Genomic DNA, 24,043 nt, shown 5'->3' on the forward strand with positions numbered 1-24,043 from the left:
CCCTCGACAGATGAATGGATCATGACGTGGTGTGTACACACACACACACACACACACACACACACACACACTCACTCACTCACAGGTATACTACTCAGCCTGCAAAAAGAATGAAATCTTGCCATTTGCAATGGTGTAGATGGAACCAGAGGGTATTATGCTGAGCAAAGCCAGTCAAACAGAGGAAGACAATTATCATATGATCTCACCCACGTGTGGAATCTAAGAAACAAAACAGAGGATCAAAGGGGAAGACAGGAAAAAAATAAAACAAGCTGAATTCAGAGAGGGAGACAAACCATAAGAGACTCTTAACCACAGAAGCAAAGTGAGGGTTGCTGGAGGGGAGGCAGGTGGAGGGATGGGGAACTGGGTGATGGGCATTAAGGAGGCCACGAGATATACGGAGCACTGGGTGTTACATGCACCTGATGAATCACTGACCTCTGCCTCTAAAACTAATAATACACTATATGTTAACTAACTGAAATTAAAAAAAAAAACAGAAGAAGAAAGAAGAAGAAAGAAGAAGAAGAAGGAGGAGGAGGAGGAGGAGGAGAAGGAGGAGAAGGAGGAGAAGGAGGAAAAGAAGAAGGAGAAGAAGGAGAAGAAGGAGAAGAAGGAGAAGAAGGAGAAGAAAGAAGGAGAAGAAGAAGAAAGAAGAAGGAGAAGAAGGAGGAGAAGAAGGAGAAGAAGGAGAAGGAGGAGGAGGAGGAGGAGGAAGAGAAGAAGAAGAAGAAGAAGAAGAAGAAGAAGAAGAAGAAGAAGAAGAAGAAGAAGAAGAAGAAAGAAGAAGAAAGAAGAAAAAAGAAGAAGAAGAAGAAGAAGAAGAAGAAGAAGAAGAAGAAGAAGAAGAAGAAAGAAGGAGAAGAAAGAAGAAGGAGGAGAAGGAGGAGAAGGAGGAGAAGAAGAAGAAGGAGGAGGAGGAGGAGGAGGAGGAGGAGGAGAGGAGAAGAAGAAGAAGAAGAAGAAGAAGAAGAAGAAGAAGAAGAAGAAAGAAGAAGAAGAAGAAGGAGAAGAAGGATAAGAAGAAGAAGAAGAAGAAGAAGAAGAAGAAGAAGAAGAAGAAAGAAGGAAGAAGGAGGAGAAGGAGGAGAAGGAGGAGGAGGAGGAGGAGGAGGACGAGGACGAGGACGAGGACGAGGAGGAGGAGGAGGAGAAGAAGAAGAATGCTGCTTAAGTAGGAGATGCTCTACAAATACGCACACAGAAGACAGTGGACCGGGGTCCCCCGCCCTCTGCCCTGCTGAGGAAAGCCAAAGGTGCATGCCCAGCACCTCCCCACCCAGGCTCAGCCTGGGCACGGGGGAGAGGGAAACCCATGCTCTGCACCCACCCCGGGTGCAGACGGCAGAGCAGGGGCACTTACAGCTCCTTTATGCGCAGCCCGTGCGGAAAGCAGGTGTTCCGGATCTCCGTGATGTTGTTCGAGCTCAGGTCCAGCACCTCCAGGGAAAGGTAAGCCTTCAGCTGACTCCCCTCCGCACCGCGGATCTTATTGTGCTGCCTGAAACACAAAGAGGGAGGGGACTGGAGTCTGTCTGTTTGCAGAGAAACAACATTTTCCCCACTGTTTCTTTCAGACACCTTCTTCCCTGATTCAGATAATTCTCAAAGTGGTGCTGCTCTTCAAATGAGGTCTCCTCTTCTTCTTTCTGCAAAGTTATCACCTGCTGGCTGGGTGCTAGACAGAAGATCGAATTTCCTGGCAGTGACATGTTTGTCTGCCCAAGTTCAAAGCCTCGGCTGCTCTCCCCAAGGACAAGAATGCAGGGGTTATGTACACCAGGCAGAGAACACCGAGCCAGAACTCAGAACTCACAAGTGTGCATTCCCATAAAGAATGTTCCTGGTGAAACCAACCAGCTCCTGGTGGGGTTCTCATCTAGAATCTTCAGAATGCAGCCCAAGCCCATCACTTATGGGACTGCAGGCACCATAGCCCAGAGTTCAGGTCTAATCCAACTTAATGCTCATCACACACCTCATGTTTTGCCACATGTGAGGACAGGCACAAGGGATTTTTTTTTTAATGGCACGATTCTGACAACCTAAGAACAGGATTGATGCTCAGTCTACCTGGAATTAGATCCAGGTAGAATCTGGATTGAATCTGACCCTCCTGACTCTACCCTCTTGATAGCTTTGTTCCTCGGTTTCCTCGTATGGAAGATGGGGCCGTGACCTCTTCTTTTAGAGACATGGATCACCCAGCTGAAACCACACGAAAGCAGATGTTAACCTAAGTGTTCAGAGTGCTTAATCCCCACCCAAAAAAGGCATTTTACCACCATGACTTATTTGCACCTATAGTCCTCTTTCTGGAAACCCCTGAACTTAACCAACTAACCAAAATTTATCAATCAAGAAAAAGATAACAAATGCTAGCCAAGGCTGGAGGCTACGGGGACCCCTGCCCCCAATTGTGGGTTTGGCTGTGCCAGGCAGAATCAAACCACAGCAGCCTTAAATCCCAATATTCAGATACTTCAGAATCTGTTGGGTGGTACTGTTGGGCCTCCAGTTCCAGGCACTCACTCAGGCCAGTTTCTGAGTCAACAGTGTCAGGGTCCCTGGCCAATCAAAGCATTCTTGAACACGACACAAGGAGGCCAGGCGTCGCTTACCAAGTGGCATCTCTTTTAAACAAACACTTGACCAAATCGGTTCCAACAGGCATAAACAAGGCTCTCTTTCCCAGAAGCTCTGGGGCTGCTTGTCCACTCCTTTGTTTTTTTCTGCAACTCTCCCAGGCCCTGAACCCAAAAATCCATTTACAAGAGCACAACTCCCCACACAGGGAAGTCTCCCCAGAATGAAAGGCCATTTTTCCCTCTGCGTCCTCTCCCTGCCAAAGCTCTGTCCTTTGAGTTCTTTATTATGTTCTTAATAAAGATGGTCTCTTCAGTTTTCTGCCTCCAAAAGAAAAAGGGAAAAAGAAAAGAAAACCTTTATTATGTTAAGTATGGGAAAAGAAGAACAAGAAAGGCAACAGAGCTGAGCCTCATCCAAGGAACTGTGAATGCAGGACCAGGGAGCCAGGAATAGAGGATGTGAAGAAAGCAGGCAAGGAGCACCCGTGGCCCGAAGTCATGCAAAAAGGGACTGTACACAGAGGAAGGGGCCACGGGACAGCTGGGAGCCCCCCTGACGCTTCTCCCATTGTGCCTCGTCTCTCTCCTCTGTCTCTGCCCTTCATCCTATACCTTTTTTGGTCTTTCTTGCCGGTCTGTTTGTTCATGGATTCAAACAGGTTGTGGGCCCCTAGGTGCACCAGGCCCACTGCGGAAGAAGGACTTGGTGATGAGGAGGAGGCTCTTTCACATGCCGTAGACGTCCCCAGTTGGCCCAAGAGGCAGCCCCAGGGACGAGACACAACCGGGCGTGAGAGTGAGGGTGACAGGCACCGGGGACACAACGTGCCAGGGGCAGTGCTGAGTTCTGCCCCGAGCAGGGTGTGGGGGCCAACTCCAGGGGCTGGAGGCGGACACTGGGAAGACCCAGGCCAGGAGCTGGGAGGCAGGCAGAGCACAGCAGGCGAGGCTTCCCAGGCCAACCTGGGGAATAGGGACTCCATGTCACCATGGTTCAAGAGAGGGGGCAGCAACACAGACAGAAGACAAGAGTAAGAGACAGGCCCAGAGGACCTGGAGAGGAGAGCTGGGGGCTGCATCAAACAGTGATGCTAAATATTCTAGTCTGCAGATCTGAAGATAACCTGGTTAGCAGGCTAGAGGGTGTGCCTGCCATCCCTATGTGTGTGTGGACTACTCCCAACCCAGTAACCTGAGAGAACCTGTTAAGCCATCCCAAGGAATGGGGGAAAAACATTTGTAAATCATGTATCTGATAAGGGATTAATATCCAGAATACATAAAGAACTCCTAAAGCTCAACAACAAAAAACCCCAAACAACCCAATTAAAAAATGGGCAAAGGACTTGAACAGATGTTTCTCCAAAGAAGACATGCAAATGGCCAGCGGGACGTGAAAACTCAACATCAATAACCTCATACTCATACAATTGGTACTATTAAAAACAAAACAAAACAAAAAAAAACAAGAATGTGGACAAGAATGTGGAGAAATGGGAACCCTGGTGCCATGTTGAAGAAAATGGTATAGTGGTTCCTCAAAACATTAAATATCACACAACCCAGCGGTACCACTTCTGGCTATATATCCAAAAAAACTGAAAGCAGATCTCAAAGAGATATAAGCACACCCATGTTCATAGCAGCATTATTCATAATAGCCAAAAGGTGAAGCAACCCAAATGTGCATCGAAGGATGAATAAACACAGCACACTCTACACGTACAATGCACTAATTTCAGCCTTAAAAAGGAAATTCTGACCCACGTGTTATACAACGAGCATGAATCCTGAGGACTTCACGCTAAGTGAAATAAGCCAGTCACAAAAAGACAAATGCTGTATGATTTCACTTCTAGGAGGTAATCTGGAGTAGTCAAAGTCACCGAAACAAAGTAAAGTAGTTCTTACCAAGGGCTGGAGAAGGTAGGAATGGGGAACTGTTGAATGGGTAGACAGTTTTAGGTTTGCAGGATGGAAATAGCTCTGGAGATCAGCTGTACAACACGAGCGTATTTAACACTACTGAACTATACACTTGAAAACTGATGAAATTTTGTGCTACGTGTATTTTACCGCAATTTAAAAATAAAACAAAACACCCAAGTCAGTTCACAAGAATCCACTGCCTACCACTCAAAACGATGACTCTTGCATCTCATGTAGGACTAAGTCCTCACAGTGGTCTCCAAAGCCCACGTGACTGCCACACACCCGCTCTGCTGCCTCATTCCACTGTACACACCACCCCACACGGCCCTCAGATAAGCAGGCACACACACATCTTAGAACCCTTGCACTTGCCTTTCTGCTTGGAATGCTCCGCCCCCTCAGATGCACAGGTGTCATACCCTTACATCCTTCCCATCTTTATTCACACATCGCCTTTGCAATGAGGCTTCCCTGGCCAGGTTCTCTAAACCCACAGACTCCTCCTGCCCATCTCTCTCTAACACACACTTTCCACTCCCTTGCCTGCTTTATTTTTCTCAAAAGCTCTAATTATCACCTATATATTCAGTAATATGCTTATTTCTAAGTTTAACACCTTCTCTCCCACCAGGATATGGCTCAAGGAAGGTGGAGATACCTGTCTGATCTGTCCACTAATGTGTCTCCAACCACTGGAACAGTGTGAAGCACATAACAGGTGTTCAATAAGTACGTGTGGAATGATTCATAAAAAATGAATACAAGTTGAATTTCTGAATCTCAGAGATTTGGGACTTGTCAGCATTGAGACAGAAGAAAATCATTAAGCAGATGAGTTCAGTCAGGGAACGTGAAGGAAAGAAAGCGTGTCAGTGGCCCAGTGGTAGTACTGCCCAGACAACACAATACACTTAGACCTTCACAGGTCCTCAGGGCTTCAACACTGCTGGTCCCAGCTGCTGAGGATGCACTGCCGTCTCCCCCCGCCCCCCGGACTGATCTCTCTGCTCTATGCTCTAGCTCAAAGCCCTGATCAGGGATCCCTGGGTGGCGCAGCGGTTTAGCGCCTATCTTTGGCCCAGGGCGTGATCCTGGAGACCCGGGATCGAGTCCCACGTCGGGCTCCCGGTGCATGGAGCCTGCTTCTCCCTCTGCCTGTGTCTCTGCCTCTCTCTCTCTCTCTCTCTCCACTGTGTGCCTATCATAAAATGAATACAATTAAAAAAAAATTTAAAGCCCTGATCAAATTCTTCCTGAACTCCTGCACTCTGGAAAACTGGCCACACAGTTCTGTGCTCCTGTAGACTCTACCCACCCACCCCCAACATGGCAAAAAAAAAATCACACTGTGTTAGAGATCTCTGTGGACCGTGACAACTCCACCCAAGGCCAGGAGTTCATCCTGGGCTGGCACTTGGCATAGCACTGAAGAACCTGCCATTAGCACTGCCCTGCCTGAGTTCAAATCCCAGTTACACAACTTTTAGGTGTGAACCTTGAGAGGAGCCTCCGCTATAAAGCAAGGTGTGAAGTTCCTATACCCCCCCGGGTGATGTGACCTGACACAAAACAGTTGCTCAATAAAACCAGTTCTTGTTTTTATTAGTCATATTTGTATCCTCAGAGCCAGGCTCAGGATCTAGTTTGCGGGAGCTGCTCTGGCAAAAGAATGAATAAATATAATAAATGACTGGTTCCTGTCTACTTCTCTGCCATATTTCAATGCAAAGCAGGCAGGCCTGAGTCCTCTCTCAGCAACAAATCGTTGACTCAGGGCCCTCAGTCTCAGCTTTGTGCATGAAATAAGTGTGTTCCAGCTGGAGAGTATCATCTTGAGTAGCTGTGCTTCAAAGCAAATCCCAGACGAAAGCTTCTGCAGGACTCCACGGCCAGAGAACTGACGGATCCCCAACCAGATGCATTACATTCCCCTCCTCACTCCCGCAGTAAATGTGGCTTATGTGCACACCCTGACCACAGCCCACCAAACCCTATCCTACCCGATCCCGGGAAGTCGGCTTACCCAAGATGCCCCCTCCAGACACCCATCCATAAATGCCAGAGCCAACGTGGTGGCAGTATTCAGGGGAAGCCCTCCTACCCCCTTGAGAGTACACAGCTGTGAAAATGTGTTTGCTGCCCTGATTCCATCAGGTGGTCCTCTTTCAAGAAACTGCCCAGATTTTGAATGCCACTTGCAACACGGAGGTGGTCATCATGTCTCTCCTTTAATGTAACTGACTGTCCAGTTCCCAAGAAGGCCCACACTTCTCTTAGTAACTTCTAGATCTTTGCTCAAGTTCTCTTTAGCAACAGCTGACCAATAACTCAACACCTGTATGCAACAGGCCCTGGGTGAAGCCACAGGGAAATCACAGAGCATCCTAAAGGGGTAAGTACTATTAATCTCTGTACTTAATAGTTAAAGAAACTGAGGCTTGAAGATCTGCTGGGATTCTCCTGAGGTCACACAGCTGAGAAGCAAGAGGAACTCAAATGCAAATTCAGAAGGGCAGGACTATCAGGCGTGCCATCTCAGAGGCTCTCCCAGCAGAATTTTAAGGACACAGTCCTGGATTCAATCCATAAGCCCTCGGCAAAGCTTGGCTGGGTCTGAATGCTAGCTGGCTATTTCCTGGTCTCCTCAGACCCATCTGCATGACCGGCCTCAGCTAGGCCTAGCTTTTGTATCAGCTTCCTGGAGGCCTGTGCGAGCAACTCTCCAGAGGGCTTTGTGCCTCTGGACTCTCAGCAAACGAGGCAGGGAAGCTCAAGTCCTTACTCATGGATATTCTGGGTGGAAAGAATAGTTCCTCTGAGATCATGTCTTTAAGGATGTGTAACTGAGGGAGGATTGGCTGCCTTGATTCTTGGGGAACGGAGAGCTGCAGAGGGACACCCAGGCTCTCTCCACCACTGAAACCAAGTGAGAAGGGCTCTGCAGCTGTGGGGCCAGGGAAGGTGCGGTGCTGATCCCCAGTGCCCACCTCCACCCCGTGTCGGTTTACCCCCTAGGCGGCCCTCTGTGGCAAGGAGAACTTAATACAGCACAAGTCTATTAAACCAACACCTGTTAAAGGCTTCAAAAATAAAATCGGTCTTCAAAGGCAGAGGGCAGGCAAGATAAGCTCTCTCCACTTGGCTACATTTTCAGAGTCGATGTTGAATTGGGCGGTAAAACCGACAGGGGCATTTGAAACCAACATTTAAAACTTTTCATCATAAGTGATTGTTCCACTATGGGTCTGTGAAAGGTTCGTTTACAAGGTCCTCCCGTTGGTGGTGGAAAAGATCTCATGTCACTGACAACAGCCAGGAAGAAAGGGAAAGCAGATCAAAAGCAGCAGGGTCACGGGGGTCAAGTGGATTACAGCTGGTTCCTGAAATTATGCTCCTATTGTCTACACCAGGACTCAGCAAACGTCTTCTAAAATAGGCTTGATAGTATTTTAGGCGTTGTGCCTCATGCATTTTCTGTCATGAGTACTCAACTCTGACACTGGAGTGAAACAGGACAATATGTAAATGAATGAGTGTGACTGCTCCCGTAAAACTTTATTTTACAGAAATGAGCCGTGGGCCACATTTAGCCTGCTGCCTACAGTTTACTGACCCCTGGTCTACACTATAGCAACCAGTTTGGGTTGGTGGAGGAGTCACCCAGATTCTAACTCTAGCTCTGATGCAGCCTTGGAACTGTCGGTAAATTACTTTCTGCACCCGACTTACCTACCTGCAAAATGGTACTCAATGATTCTCTACAGCAGAGAACCCTTCCATTGTTCCTCTAGGGCCCATGTCAGATGGCACTAATTGGAATCTTTCCCACTGATGTCTCTTCTACCTCTTCAGGAAGTAAACTGGGACCTAAGTCTTAATCTTCATTATGTCCCTCAAAAGACAACCCAGGACCCTGACCAGGAGAGCCAGTGGAGACAGGTAGGCAAACACAGTGATCTTAAGAGAATGGAGATCCTCACTCTTTATCCTTACTCCTTTTAATTCTTCCAATTAGGCAAACACACTAAAGCTGGCCAACCCACTGTCCTTAACATCTAAAGCAGGCACACCCTGCGGCTCTTCCAGAGAATTATGGTGACACCCAGAAATCACACTGTCCGCTCCCAGAGTGTTGATTCTCACTAGTAACAGCACGTCTTCCATGTTATCTCAATATCAAACTTTTAAAGGTCTTCCTTAACAAAATCAGCAAAATTGATTCCAGGCCTTGCTTTATTTGAACCTTTGGCTAAGACGTAGTTTTGCACAATTTAGCCCTGAAATGGGGTGGGCATGGCGGGGCGGTCATACACCTGCCACCACCACCCCCACCCTGCACTCAGCACAGTGATCCTGGTGAGCATCATTACGATCCACACCCTGCAGGCTTGGAGGACCCTATCCCGTGCTGTCCCAGAATTGGTTCTATGGTTCTGCACCACAGCACTTATCACCCCCAGAGCAGGCACTCCAAGGTCTGACCAGAATGGATGAAGGCGTTCACACACCCTTAGTGCTGCCTGGGGCTATGCTGTAATTCTGTAGCCCATACCTGGAACCCATAGAAGGCTACACAGTTTGTGACCTTGTTATTATTGATTTTGTTGTAAAACTCAGTCAGGGAGGCTCCGATGCCTACCTGAGGGGGGTGGCTGTATTATCGCAAGCGCCAAAAGAGGCTAATCATTTCAAGAACACCGATGAAGATAATAATTTCTCCTTTGTTGAAAAATACAGCACTGCCAAACCGGCCATGCGGCCCAGTGGCGGCAGCTGTTGTATTTGTTTGCAAATGCTTTCATGGCAATATTACAGGAATACTGAGAAGTGCATACATCCTAAGTGCAGAGCTCAATGCCTTTTTCCACGTGTTCAGCCATGTACCAACTGCTCAGATCCAGATTCAGAACGTATTCAGCCTCCTTCCTGTCCCTCTCCTGGCAGTTCTTCTTCCCAAAGGGAACAGCTCTGTTCTACCACCGATGACTAATCTTGCCTACTTTGGTGCTTTATACACATGGAATCGCTCCCGATAGGCTCTTCGGTTTCCAACTACTTTCACTCAACGTTCTGCTCAGGGGATCCATCCACGCTGTTGTATGAGCTGCCATTCTTTTTCATCACCGTATTTCTACAGAGCATACAGCAATTTACTTTTCCTACTGTTGATGGGCATGGAGTTATTTCCAGTTTGGGTTACTGCAGAAACCACAGCCATGAACACATTCCGTGCATATACCTTTGGGTACGTACTTGCACTCACCTGCGACAAGTATCTACATCCAGGAGTGGCACCTATGCACAATCTCAGGGCATGCATTGGTTCGGCCTTAGCCAACATTGTTAGTTTTCTCTTAAACCAAATTTCCCAGAGTTGAAATGTGTCTGAAAAGCCATTTGATCCAAGTCTGATGCTTCCCGCCGCTTCACTCAACCACAATGTCAGATGCTGCCACCCTCCCACATCCCTCTGCCTGCACCTGTCCCCCACAAAAAGCATCAGGAATACAGCCTGGGGCCGCAGAGCATGGCTAGCTCAATCTAATCTCATTCAGGTGTCCAGCAGAATTCTTTTAAGTGGGGGCCTAGTGAGCAAAGAAAGAAAGAGGATAGAAAACAATTATTCTAAGCCCCAAATTGGCAAGAAGTTAATGTGCCCAAAGTACCAGGACCAACACCACAAGCAACTTGAAATATGGAGAGAAGGAGGCTATAAGAAGAACAAGTCCAGAAGAGCTTTCCTAGGCCAATGTGAAGAAACATTTCGCTGCCCAGAATGACAGTCCAAAGCAATATCCCCTCAACTAGACTGCTTGACATTCACCTTCTTAAGCACAAAAACCAAAACCATCTGTTCTACTGCATACATTGATCATCTGCTCTAAGAAACCAGTGACGTCTCAGAAACGGCCCAGCTTAGGTTGTTTGCTGGACAGGAAATGAGGATCAGAATAAGCAGGTTTCTTTCTCTCTCTCCTTCTCACTGCCCACCCCTCCCCTCTGCTGCTGGTGAATCGTCCGTTCCCTGGGGAATTTTGGCAGATTCTCAGCCTGGCTGCAGATGACGTTCCGGATCTGTTTATTCAGGTGGAGATCGGATAAAAAACAAGAGCAGCCCAGTGGCGGGATAAACAGCCTCCACCAGGCGGGGTCAACCCCTCCGAAGGTAGGACTGAGCTGTGTCAACCAACCTCCTGACCCCTTCACTTCCTCTAGGGTCACTCTCCCCTTGGGGTCTTCAACGAACTGTTTTGATTAACTCCTTGCAAGGGAGACGTGATGTCCCATCCCCATGGGAGTGGCTGGCCCTAGGCAGCTCAGTGCAGCAGAGCCCACTTGGTTTCCCCCACCCTTACACATCGAGCTGGAAGCCGAAGATCAGGAATGGTCGAGTCAGCCACCGTGGTTCTGTGAAGTCTACAGGGACAAAGCCCACAAGTGACCGTAAATCAACAGAATCCTCATCCAAACTACCAGGGTTCTGCATTCCATTCCATGATGTGCTAACAAAAAGACAAGAGAACCTCCAAAGGAAACCTACATGGCTAAGTGAAAGAAGCTAATCAGAAAAGGCTGTCTACTCTGTGATTCCAGTACAGGATATTCTGAAAAAGGCAAAAGATCAGAGGTTGCCAGGGGTTACGGAGAGGGAGGGATGAATAGGTGGAGCTTAGGGATTTTTAGGGCAGTGAAACTATTCTGCAGGACACTGTCATGGTGGATACAGGTCATTAAACATTTGCAGAAGCCCAAGGAATGTACAACAGTGAACCCTAATGTAAACTATAGGTTTGGTTAATAATGTATCAATATTGGCCCATCCATTCTAACAAATTTACCACACTAACGTGCAAAATGTTAATAGTGAAAACCAGAGGACGAGGTATACGGGAAGCCTCTGTACTCTCAGCTCAATTTTTCTATAAACTTAAAAGTGCTCTAAAAGTCTATTAATTACAAACAGATGAAAACAAATCCTCCTAAGGTATTAAGAAATCCTGAGGTCATTACATCATTAGAATGTAATTAGAATTTTGAACCAGTCTTCTTTACTGCTATATCCTTCGCACCTAGAACCATCCTTGGAACATAATGGTGCTCAATAAATATTTGTTGAATAAACAAATGAGTTGCCATCTTAGTTCGGTCTCCTATATTCTCCACCACAAATCTGAACAAATTAATGTTATTCAGAAAAAAATACTGAGGCGACCATCCAATTAGAATTTTTTTTAAGAAATTAAAGGTTAAAGTCTACCTAGAATTTAATAGGTAGAAAACCTATCATGTCTAAAAGAAAATGCCTAATAAAATGGACTTTAAGGTTAATTGTGCATTTTCCCCGGTTTAACCCCAGACATTCACAGATTAGCCAGGATTGGCAAAGGTGAGCCAGGTCTGCTTCTCATGCGGTGGCTAATGGTCCGCCCATCCCATACCTGGCAGCAGTGAGGAGCAGCCCTGTCCCAGTTCCCCATCATGCCTTGGCCACAGGGGTAAGGGTGATGAGGAATTCAACTAGGGGAGCTCCTAGCAGACACCAGTGCGCTCTGGAACACTTAGCTACCACACCTGGACTGCAGTCCCCAGGGAGAAGGGCTGTCCCATGTTAACACTAGCGGGGACACTAGGGGTTGGCCAATGCTTGCAGAATCATAAGTTCCAGGACCATGCAGAGGTAACCTGCCCTGGCATCTGAGCAGGGCAGAGCGGCACCAAGCTGAGCCAGGGCATGGAAAGCCGAGAACAATGAGCCCCTTCCACCCGAAATTCCCATCTACACAGGGCCACCCCTGGGTCAGGAAAGCCAAGTGTTTCTTTTCTGGTCAAGGCCAACATGGCTGCTCAGTTCTCTCCCTTGGCTTTATCTTTCCCTAAGTCAGTCAACGCATCCTTGTTTTTTTCTTCTCCTTTTCTCCCCTGCCCTGGCAAGCTGCCACCCAGCACACAGCTGGTGTTCCTCTCCAGCACACTGGAGTCCTCACAGATGAGGGGCCCTGCCTGAAAGTGCACAGAGCACCAGGCTGTGGGGCTGCGTCCTGCAGAACCACAATCCCCAATGCCAGCGGGGAGCCCACGGGTGCTGCAGGAATGCACTGGGCTCACTTAATTTCTTCTCATCACCATTTTCAAGGTCCCTGTGTCTGCGTCCCTCAAAGGAAGCAGGGAGGAAAACCAGTGTGCCTCATGGTAAGCTTGTGGCACAGATTCTCCCAGAGTCAAGGGGCTGGCACAGAAAGGTGGGCAAGGTGGAGAGATGGTGGTGGTAAGCAAGGAGGCGGTAAGAGAACCTTCAAAGTCAGGCTCCAATCCCAGAAACTTTCAACAAGGGGTGTCCACTCAGCTCATCTTAGAGGGTGTGAAGCCACTGCAACGGCTGACATCTCAAGACTGGGAGGGTAGCTGCAAGTGTCCCCTCTCTCCCTGCCGTGTGCTGTGATGCAACTGCTGCACTGCACAGGGTGAGCACCCCTCTCCTCTCCACTGGAAACGCTGGGCAGCAGCGGGGGGAGGGGTGTGGGCACAAGGGGCAGCCTGAGAATCTAAGACCAACAGCCTCTTTTGCTTGCCACAGTAGTTTTTGCCCCCGGGGAGACCTCACCAGGCAGGACTTGAGGATCCCCACGTCTGGGTTCCACCACTTGGTTTTTTAGGAAAGCCCTCCATACGTTAGGACCTGTTTTTGCTAAGCTTCAGAAACCCAAAGATGAGTTTTGCTTAGACAAAACGGTAATTGCTTCTTTGATTTACAACACTTTGGCTGACAAAAGGTTTCAGAGGAACACTCTTCTTTCAGATAGCGGGGGAAAACTCTAACCCAGGGAGCCTTACTCAAAATTTCCGAACAAAACATAACATTCTGGTGGCTGTGCCCCCATCTTGGCCTCTGCAGCCAGCAGTGCTCTTGCACTCAGGATGCCATCCACACCACGATCCAGAGCAGAAAGCAAGGTGCTCTGCTGACGGATACCCATGACTGCTACTCTCCCAACGAGGCCGGCAGGAAAAAGATAGGAAATTCTATAATACTTTTCTCTTGGATGTAGTAGGGCGACGACAGAATTTTTCCTCTTCTCTCTTTTGCATACTATTTTAATGTGCTTATTATGTAAATATTGTTATTTTACAAAGCTGTTAGTGCAACCTTAGACACCGAACTTTGGGACTTGATCCTTAAGTGCATAAACGCCTGGCCTGCCTAACAGTCCCAAGGCGGAGGGCCTTCTGGGGCGAACACTGCCCAGGGGCAGCCTAAGCAGCAGTGGCCTTTCTCCAGGGGGTGCCAGCAGGGGCTGCTCCACTCATGCGCCAGGTACCCATTCATCTCCAGGCAGGGCTAGCACAGGGTTCCAGAGTCTCCTCGTGGACCCCTTGAATCCTAACAGTCTCAGGGCACACAGCGGCCTCCAGGTGGTAAAAACTTCAAAGGGCCTTTGTAGTCAGAGCCTGGACTGGTGCCCTGGGGCCTCTGCAGTCTCCTGGAAATGGTTCCAACACTCCCAGTACTGGACTGGGCTGCATAGTGGAACCTCCTCTTGCTGTTACCCGCCAAGGAGGCACACCACCCTTCTTTCTCAGTAAAAATGGAGCAGGAATAGCAAGAGCTAGAGCAGCAGCAAGAGTGGTCTCAATGTTCACATTTTGTGAGTGCTTACCAGAAGTCAAGCTTTGGCTAGCTCGTTGAATCCCCATGACTACCCAAGAGATGGGTGCTGCCCCTATTTTACAGATACGTCAGAAGGTTAATACAACCGGAAGCAGAGCGGCTAGGATTAGAGTGCAGGAAGGAGTCCTTATCCTGCTGCCCTCCTCGGTATGTGGCACCTGCACAAGAACGGAAGTGGGTAGAAGGATTCCTGGGGAACAGGGCTTCTCTGGACAGTACCCTGTGCCACCCACCTCCTCTTGGCATGCACCGGGCTACACCCCACATCTGTGACTCCACTGGACGTGGACCCAACTCTGCAGGGGTGGCGCAAATCCTTCAGTGGGCCACAGCGCACGCCCCCACCCCTCCACAGGTGCACGGGGGCCTCCTGGACCTGCAGCATCCACACACACGCTGCAGGGCCTGGCCAGCCCCGTTTCTACTGGAGTGGTCACTAAACAGGTGAGAGTAGCTCTCAGTTCCTTAGGCCGTTAAGTTTGACGAGACAAAACTGGGCCTTCTCCAGGGAGCAGGGACAGGTAGCACTGTGCCCTACCACACCAGAGAAGGCCCCTGGTAAGCCAGAGTCCGAGGGGTAAGGTCCCGGTCTGGGGTCATCCACTCAGCCCATATGCAAGCCCTTCTTCCCACTGGCCCCAGGCCATGCTGCTCTCTGGAGGGAAGAGGCCAAAGCAGCTTTATCAGACAGCCTGTGGTTAAGAGGACAGAGATGGGGATCCCTGGGTGGCGCAGCGGTTTGGCGCCTGCCTTTGGCCCAGGGCGCGATCCTGGAGACCCGGGATCGAGTCCCACGTCGGGCTCCCGGTGCATGGAGCCTGCTTCTCCCTCTGCCTGTGTCTCTGCCTCTCTCTCTCTCTCTCTCTCTCTCTCTCTCTCTCTCTCTCTCTCTCTCTCTGTGACTATCATAAAAAAATTTAAAAATAAAAAAAATTAAAAAATTAAAAAAAAAAGAGGACAGAGATGTGGGTCTGTGGGTGCCAGGGTGCCCCTGAAATCCCTTCAAGGGCCACAGATGGAACTTGCCCTCTGCTGGCAATAGAAACATTCCCTGTGCTTCCCATGCCAGCTTCCCAAGCAGCTCTGCGGTTCCAGCAGAGGAAAAGGTTACTTTAGCCCTTGGCTGCAGTTTCTGAGACAAGACCCTCTCTCCCCTCTGGGAGTGACACCACTGGTGTGCCTTTAAAAATAAAGCCAGGCCTGCTTCCTGCTTCACCTAGAAGACTTCTGATTCCCCAGTCATACGGTTTAGGATATCTCTTAGCACACAATTTCCTACACCTTCAATGTAGGATCTGACTGCACTGGGGAGGGTTAAGGATGTGTACAGTAGGATTAAGGAGCTGGTCTTTTAATGCAGTCTTTCTTATCTACCCTGAAGACGATAAGCTCTGCTACAACATCAAAGTGGCACTGCCTCCAATACCCTTGGCTCTGCACCTACAACCAAACCACTCCTTTGCCTTGCCCGTTGTAGCTTCCTGTAGGAGCCAACACTTGCTCTCTTTCTTTCTTGAAACCATAGGCTTCAATCTTCTTTGTTTCAGGTTTAAAAAACAAAACAAACAAAAAACCTACCATCATTGATCCAAATGTAAGACATATACCACAAACTTCTAGAGAAAACCCAGCAGAAAACCTCTGGGTTCTAAAGCTGGGCAGAGTTCTACTTGCCGCTAAAAGCACAAACCAAAAAAGGAAAAATTAATACACTGGACTTCATCAAAATAAGAAACACTTGCTTCGAGAAAGGTCCTGTTCTGATGAAAAGATAAGCTACAGACCAGTACAAAATACTTTCAAACCACAGGTCCAACAAAGAACCAGTATCTAGAATACATATAGGAAAAAAAATTCTGAAAACTCAACAGTAAAAAGCAAAGAATCCAATTAGGAAATGGGCAAGAGGCACAACATTGTCAAACAATGGCCGTGATGGGGAGAACCCAATCATTCATAAGCCACTGGTGCCAATGCAAGATGGTACAGCCACACTGGAAAAGTACGGCAAGTAGTAATCACACCATTACCATACAATACTAATCACACCATTACCATACAATGCAACTCTACAGCATGCATCCCAGAGAAGTGAAAATTGACATTCACTCCAAACCCTGCACATGAATGCTCATACCAGCTTTATTCTTAATAGCCCAATGTGGAAACACCCCAGAGGTCTCTCGACAGGTGAATGGTTCAACAAGGTGTGGTACATCCGTATCATGGAGTACTATTCTGCGATAAACAGAAGCCAACTACTGATAGTAGATGGCTCTCCAGCGAATTATGCTGCCTGAAAGGAAGCCAGTCCCAAAAAGCTACATGATATGTGAATCCACTTATATCACATTCTTTAAATGGAAGTAGTTATATATAGGGAGAGCAAATCCAACATTGCCCAGGGTGTCAGGGCAGAAGGGAAATGGGGAGGCTTTGAAAAGCAAAATGAGGGATCTCTCTGGGGATGGATATGTTCTATACCTTGACTGTGCCAACATCAATATCCTGGTTACAAAAGTTTTATAAGATGTTACTACTGGGGGGAACCGGATTAGGGTCTAGAAGAATCTTTCTACATTATCATTATTTAAAATAGCATGCAAATCTACAATTATCTCAAAAATCAAAAGTTTAAAACACCAAAAAACATGTCATGACATTCCTTGTGGAATTAGAGGCCCTGACAGATTTCATGGTAGAATCATGCTACCTCTTTGGTTTCCAGCTGTTCCTCCAAACTAGCAGAAACTGACCTAGTAGGACTCCACTCTGAAAGCCAAGCACCAAACACCGCTGGGCACTCTAGGATTTCTGAAATCTAGGGATAAGTATGAACTGCTTCATTATTTTCCACTGTTGAGGAAAGGACAAGGGGGTGCGGACTCCTAGTGCAAAGGGGGATGATGCTGATAAAGCCTGTGAGAAGACCAGTGTGGCCCCAACCTGGAGCATCAGGAGTGACCACGCGGTCCCATGCCCTCTCCTGGCCGAGCCCCAGCACCACCTGGCTATGCAGCGGGGCTCAGCAGGTGTCCACATCTGGACACGGGTCAGACTTACACTGCCATGCGAGAGAGTCCCCAAGCATCATCCCTGGAGCACTAGCTTTGGAGGACTTCCATGAAACGGTTCCGGAATACCTGCACACACCCTCCCCTGTGGGCCCTTGCAGGCTCCTGAAGCAGGCCACAGCAAAGGAAAGGTATAGACAGGGCTCCCATAAAACACCTTTCATTCTGCTCGATTCTGCATTTGGCAAATTTACATGATGCAACTCATCTCACACAGCACATGCGGCAGGTGGCTGGCTCACTGTACCGTGCCCTACTCCCTCATTAATAAAGGCTTTGACATGTCCTGTAGCAAAGAAAGCCGCATATCTCTAACGCTAGAGTTTCTGAACTTTCTGACTCAGACAAGTAGTCAGGATGGGCTGGATGTATGGAGGGACCTGCCGTGATGCTCCAGCTTCACTCTGGAGAAAGCCTTTCCCAAAACCACTTGCTGGTCCCTCACAGGTGAGCACCGGGGTGAGGCAATTTCATATCTAGAAGGTAGCAAGATAAGGATTCACACCAGACAAGGGCCACCCTCCTTCCTCTAAGGCACACTGCCCACCATGCAGGAGTTTCCACTCCATTTTCTCTCCTGTAGTACTCTGTCCAGCTTGTCAACAAATCAGGAAAAGCGAGTCCTATCTCTTGGCTGGAAAGTGCCACACCCTCCCTCCCAAAGAGCCCCCAACAGACTACTTCTGTTATCACTTGTCCCAACTTATTCCCTTCATCTTGATGATAAATGTCTAGAACTACCCAATACGTGCCCCATGCCCCACAATTGCTTATTCTTGGACTGACTGCTTTAGTCCTTCAGTTTTTCATTCACTCAAACATCTACAGGACGCCTATTATGTGTAGCTTATATGTATATACATAAAATATATAAAATATTTGCAGCAGCATCATCCCACTTACCTCAACCCCTGTGTCCAAAAAACACACACTGGAGTCAAGGAGGAAAAACACAGATGTGATGGGTGCACTGACAGATGGGGACACAATGGTGTGGGGGAGGAGGCTAGGCCAGGAACAGCTATTTCAAACCACAGTGACAACATGAACGAGACCAGAATCCAGAGATACAGTCTGTGTGGGCTTCCCCACGTGCAGTTTCACACAAAGGTCAAGGCAGTAAGTGGCAAGGAAGAAAGGGAATCTAGGACAAACCTGCAAGAACCAAGACTATCTCAAAGACGACGGGGAAGCCACAAAGGGATTCTTCCCTCATTTCCTCACCAAACCCAGACTGCGGGGCAATCATAAGGCAGACGGTTCCCTGGATGGTAGGTGTGGAGCTCCCTGCGGGCCCCGTGGGGAGGGAACAGAGAAGGAAGGGAAGGGCTGAGTCTGGGCACCTTTGGAGACAGACCATGAGGAGTCCCCTGGAGAGACAGGCTACAGGTGCCAGGTTTGGGGTGAACAGCAACAGTGGGCCAGGGTGCTAACCTCCCACATCATTCAAGCAGACTCTTCAACATGTTGCTCAGCGGGCCCACTGGGCAGAACTCAGCCATTTGGGCCTCTACCAGGAACCCAGGGCCCCATTGCCAGGTCCCACAGGCTGATAGGAGAGGAAGCGGTCCTGTGCCTTCTTGACACTGGTTCAACGTGGCTGATGTAGAACCAGCCCCTTCTGGTTATAGAACCAGCCTATAAGGGAATAGCAGCCCAGAAGAGGAGAGGGGACATGTGGAAGACCCTGAAGTAGGGTCTCTGGCAGGGTCAGGGATGGAAGCCAACTGGCAGGACACTGGTTCCTCTCTGAATGGTACTGAATGATGGGGAGGCTATGTGCACCCAAAGAAAGGATGCTTCCTCCCCATCCCTCAACCCTGGGTGCCAGCACCCATCACACTGTAGATGGCATGCATCCTGGGGTCAAGAGGTAGGATATGCTTTGTTGGGTGATGTCCTGAGAGGAAAGTGAAGGGCCTTCTCCTGCCAGTCGATAAGTCACCCTAAATCACAACATCTAGCTGGAGGTGGGCAAAGAGTAGGCCAAGGTTCTGCTAAAATGCACAAGAAGGAGGCCAAAGGAGAGGCAGGTGGGATCCTCAACAACCTGCCTTCTCTTCCCAGAGATGACCCATAAGGCCACCGAGGCAGGGACAAGACGAACCTTGGCCTTATACAGGAAGCCAATCTGATTATTTCCACAACGTACAATATTTTGCTTTCTGAATCCATCTCCCTAGATAACTTAGGGAGTCGTCCAATACTCTTAGGTGGAACCACAGAATTGCTGGAGAAGTCCTATTAACACACACAGGAGAATGAAGGAGAGGAAGAGGGCCAGCCCCCACCTGGGAGGAGCCCTCGGTGGTGAAAGGGTGGATGACTACTGCTGGTGAGGCTGGGGAGCGGCAGGGTGGGGGGGGATAAAGGGGTGGGGGGGCAGGGGGGGTGCCGGGATTGCTGGGATGGCCGGTCCTCACTTGGACTCCCAGGAAATGACAAGGCAGAAAAACCACTATGAGTGCGGAGAGCCACTGCTCTTTCTCCTTATAAAAAAGAACACACTCGATTTGGAACAAACACCACATTCTGCAAAGTCTCAGAAAATCTTTCCCTCTCATTTCCAAAATTCTACCTTTCTGACTTACGGAAGGGCCAATTCCAAGCACGACCCTCACAAAACCCCATCACATACATCACATGATCATTGAAACTCAACGTTAGCACTAGAATCCTGCTGTCTCCCAGTACAGCTTTTGGGTGGGATCTGAGGGGACGTTCCCTTTCTACAGCTCATGTTTACAGATTTTCTTTTAAAAAGAAGGGCAAAAAGTCTTACTTCTGGAATTATGAAGAACAAGTTTTCTGAAAAGATGGAAATAAGTTTTGCCTATCATTTTACCAGGAAGACGGTCCTCCCGCCACCCCCATCAGAAGGGGACTTCTCTGACTTACAGGTGGAATGCAGGTGAGAGATGGTCCAGAACGCCAGCTTTCAGGGCAAACAAATGACCCAGATTAGGGGGCAAAGCCAGAGTCAAGCTCCGTGAATCACCAAAGGGGGTGGGCATGTCCAAGCAGACCCGAAGCCCACCCCCATGCACCCCACAGGCAACACAGTTTCTCAGTCATTAAGTGGTTAACTTGACAGTGTCTTCCAATTAAATCAGGAGTGGAAACCTCTGCCAGAGGCCCCAGAATCCTGGGGTCAGCCTTAGCATTTACTTCCCCTCCACCTGGACCAAAAAAAAAAAAAGAAAAAAAGCACAGGCCAGGAAGGTAGGGGAACCTGGGCACTTCCAGTGACAGGTATGAGAAGGAAGGAGTCAAAGGGAAGACAATACTTTCACTTGCAGTTACCCACCTTGGGCTCATTAGAAAACTTTGGCTACACATCGAAATGACCAGGGGAGATTTAAAAAAAGCACCAGTGCCTCCTGTGCCCAGTGCCCCCAACCCAGCCCAACATTTTGATATTACTTGCTCTGGGATGGGACCTAGACATCTAGGTTTGGGGTTTGTTTTTTTTTTTTTAGTTCCCAGGTCATTCTACTGTGCAGCCAAGAATGAGACCCTTTTAGGTATTTGCTGATTGTTTCGGGGACTTGCTGCACCCACCCCAGGTAAAAAAAGGGGCAGTGAGAGGAGAGGAAATCAATGATGCTGCTACACTCAGAGCTCCCTTAACAGGAATTCGCCTATGAGGACTTTAAGGACCTATGCACACACAAATATGGAAATGATCTATAAACTTCAACTAGGTCACCAGTGAGTGACCCATAATGGGTCTCTGCAAGTGAGGTCTGTTCTTAGAGGATGCATATAGCCTATGCCTCGGTCTAACACCAAAGCCCCTTGGAACACGGCACCAAAATCAGGCCCTGCTCTGCCCACAATGGAGGGCGCTCTGTGGAGAGGGGTGTGTCTAAAGCATTGTCTCCCACCAGGCGCAGGTTCATAATCCACTTTACACTGTGTTGAGCACACGTGGTATTCAGCAAATCCGCACAACCTGCTCCATCAGAAAATACCTTTGTAGGAGTAAGCAAACTGAGGCCAAGAGAGCACAGCAAGGGCAGGTTTAAACCAAGAGTCCTGCTGATCCAGAGCCTTCTCTTAAGCACTATGCAGAGCTGCTCCTCCCCATAAAAGCTCTGTGATGCAGGCATTGATGTAAGCTGGAAAGACCCATTTGCAGCTATCCTTTCCTACAGTTGCCTGGGTCTCTAGGATCTCATCTCCCAGCAGCCCTCTCCTATCCCTCCCAACAAAATGCTTCTTAGTCCCTAAAGACACTCTTCATCCACACAGCTGAGCAGAGACTAGTGGCCTCATGTGCGGCCACCCCATGGGTGCCACATGGCTGCCTGCTGCCAGCCTTCACACACTTTTCTAACCTGGTCGAAGGAGTTGGAGAGATCGGACCATAAATTGGCACCTTTATCTCAGCTGTTTGGGTTTGAAAGGCATCCAGGAAGGGAGGAAATGTCGCAGGAATTCGCCTTGAAGTTATGTCTTCGAGGGCAGGTTGCCACTCTCCGAGAAGCTGCTGGCACAACTGTACCACGTGTTGGCCTCTGCAGGAACCTGACAACAAACTGAGTTTCCCCCCACAGCACTCTTAAAAGATGGACCACCGTAATCAGCTCAGAATAACTAACCTGTGGGTGTGATCAGGGGGCAAGGGGAGGACTTCCAGTTATGCTGCATCAGCTAATGAAAATCACCCCAGGGCTGCCCAAAGTAGGTTCACCTGAGGGCAACGTTGCAGAGGCAGAAGCATGCATGCACTTGGCTTTGAGAGATGCCTCTGCCGTGGGAGCAACCACGCATCTGCACTCTGGAGATCCATCAGAGCCTGTTGGCTACCTGACTCTAGGCTTCATCCTCCTAACACAGTTTGGTAGGTCAGCACTTGAGGGTCTCCAGGGTCATATACTTTCTTCTATTCAATGAGTACAAACCCCAAAGGTAGACAGAAAAGAAATCAAGATCTACGTTTCCCACTTACTGTGTGATCTCAGGCAGGTTTATGGCCCTCTCTGTGCCTCATCTGTAAAAGGTGCTTAAAACAGACCCTATGCCATCTCCTGAGACTGCAGAGGCACTCCAATGAAATGGGGTCTGTGAAGGCACACAGAGCAACACCTCCTGACATCAGGAAACCCATGTACTGACCACTGCCATGTCTCATCTTGGAAGGTGGAACCCTAAGAGGCAGCTCATGCTTTTTCCGTAGAGATTTATTTATTCCAGAGAGAGAGAAAGAGCACGTTCATTCATGTGAGCATGGGGAGAGGGAGAGAGGGAGAGAGAAGCTCAAGCAGGTTCCCTGCTGAGTGCAGAGCTTGATGCAGAGCCCAATCCCAGGACCCTGAGATCATGACTTAAGCTTAAACCAAGAGTTGGACAATCAACCGATGAGCCACTCAGGCACCCTGAGATGGCTGATGTTTTGATCACTTTGGAACTACAGAGAAATGGCAATTCTGTGCGAGTCGATACAAAGAGTAAATTCTTCTATCTTGAAGAACCCCTGCCTTTGAGTAAGCAGGGTGAATCTCATATTCCCTGCCTAACAGCCAACAATGACAGACCTTATGAAAGGAAGGCCCAGCATAAATGCAAACACATTTCTTCCACTTGGGCTATAAAAGCTGGAAATGGCTCCCAGGTGTGCGTGGACACAATAGGCCCTGCCTTCTTTACAAGGTCACCACGCGGGTCAAAGTCAAGCCAGCCATTTTCGGATTAGGTGCACACGCTCCTGGGGCTTCCCCAGTGGTAAGTGGATTACAGAAGCCACCTGCAGGAAGTGGGCGAGGGGGAGGAGGAGGAGGAAATGGTCCTGCTTGGAAGGAGACTGTTGATATGGGCAGGGGCCAGCTCCTTTCACACGGGAGACTGAGCAACCCAGGAGGCGCTCCACCTCCAGGCTGGGGCTCATGAGCCCCAGAGGGCTTTCGGCACCCATGGCTGCAAGGAGAGGCACTTCCCTCCAAGACATCCACATTCCATCAGCATCCCTGTGCTCAGTGGATCTTGGATTGTATTTAAAGCTTACATGGTCACCATGTAAGGGGGGAGCCACACCCACAACAAAAGCCAACTCTAAACCACAGAACTTAAGCTACTGCGTTCCCGAAAGAGACAGTGACCTCCATGAGCATGCTCCTATTTCCCTGGCCTCCCCTTCATCGGCTCCCCAGACCCACAGCTGGCGTTCGCTTCACTTTCTCAGCAAATGACTTGCAGATGTACCGCTCATCTGGCTGCCTCACCAACCCCCAACTCACAAAGAAAGGGGGAAAAATAAAAAAAAAAGGAAACACAGAAGGAAAATGACAAGTCATGACTGTGTGTGACTTGGCAGGCTCGCCGTGAGGGCCACTGTAGCTCCTTTCCCAGCAAAAGGCTCCCTTAGACTCAGGGCAAGAGGCAGTCTGCAGGACAGAACCCCTGGGAAGCTTCCGGGACGGAGAATGCTTTCCTTGTCAACTGGGTGTTTAATTTTCTATTTTGAGGCTCATCGGTGGTATCCAGCGGCTGACGAGGCTGCAGTTCTCAGAACCAGGGGTCCTGCTCTGCCTTCCAACAGAAGCTTGCTGGCTCTTTGTAGCAGCCTGCCTGCTGACAAAGCAAAAACACGGGGATGGGCAAGCGGGCCTTAAAATGGAACTAGCCATGTCCCAGGAGTACTCCTCCACGTACCCCATGTGGTGGTCGATGGTCAAGCAAGCCAGAGGCTCCGTGTGACGCCTGTATCTTACACTCGCCGGGGCTAGGAGGCGGGTAAAGAAAGGAGATCCAGGCCGGGAGAGCCTCAGCTAAAA

The 24,043-nt window shown here is 48.9% G+C and overlaps 1 protein-coding gene across 1 annotated transcript in view; it reads right to left on the reverse strand.

Moving 5' to 3' along the window:
* Positions 1–24,043, reverse strand: part of LOC129521066 (leucine-rich repeats and immunoglobulin-like domains protein 1) — an 88,940-nt gene that overhangs the window by 39,576 nt on the left and 25,321 nt on the right. The window contains 1 exon segment of the mRNA XM_055342328.1: positions 1,370–1,507. Within this exon segment, the coding sequence (XP_055198303.1) occupies positions 1,370–1,507 (138 nt within the window).

The sequence above is a fragment of the Nyctereutes procyonoides genome, unplaced genomic scaffold (assembly GCF_905146905.1).
Source record: "Nyctereutes procyonoides isolate TBG_1078 unplaced genomic scaffold, NYPRO_anot_genome, whole genome shotgun sequence".
In the NCBI taxonomy this organism is placed as follows: Eukaryota; Metazoa; Chordata; class Mammalia; order Carnivora; family Canidae; genus Nyctereutes; species Nyctereutes procyonoides.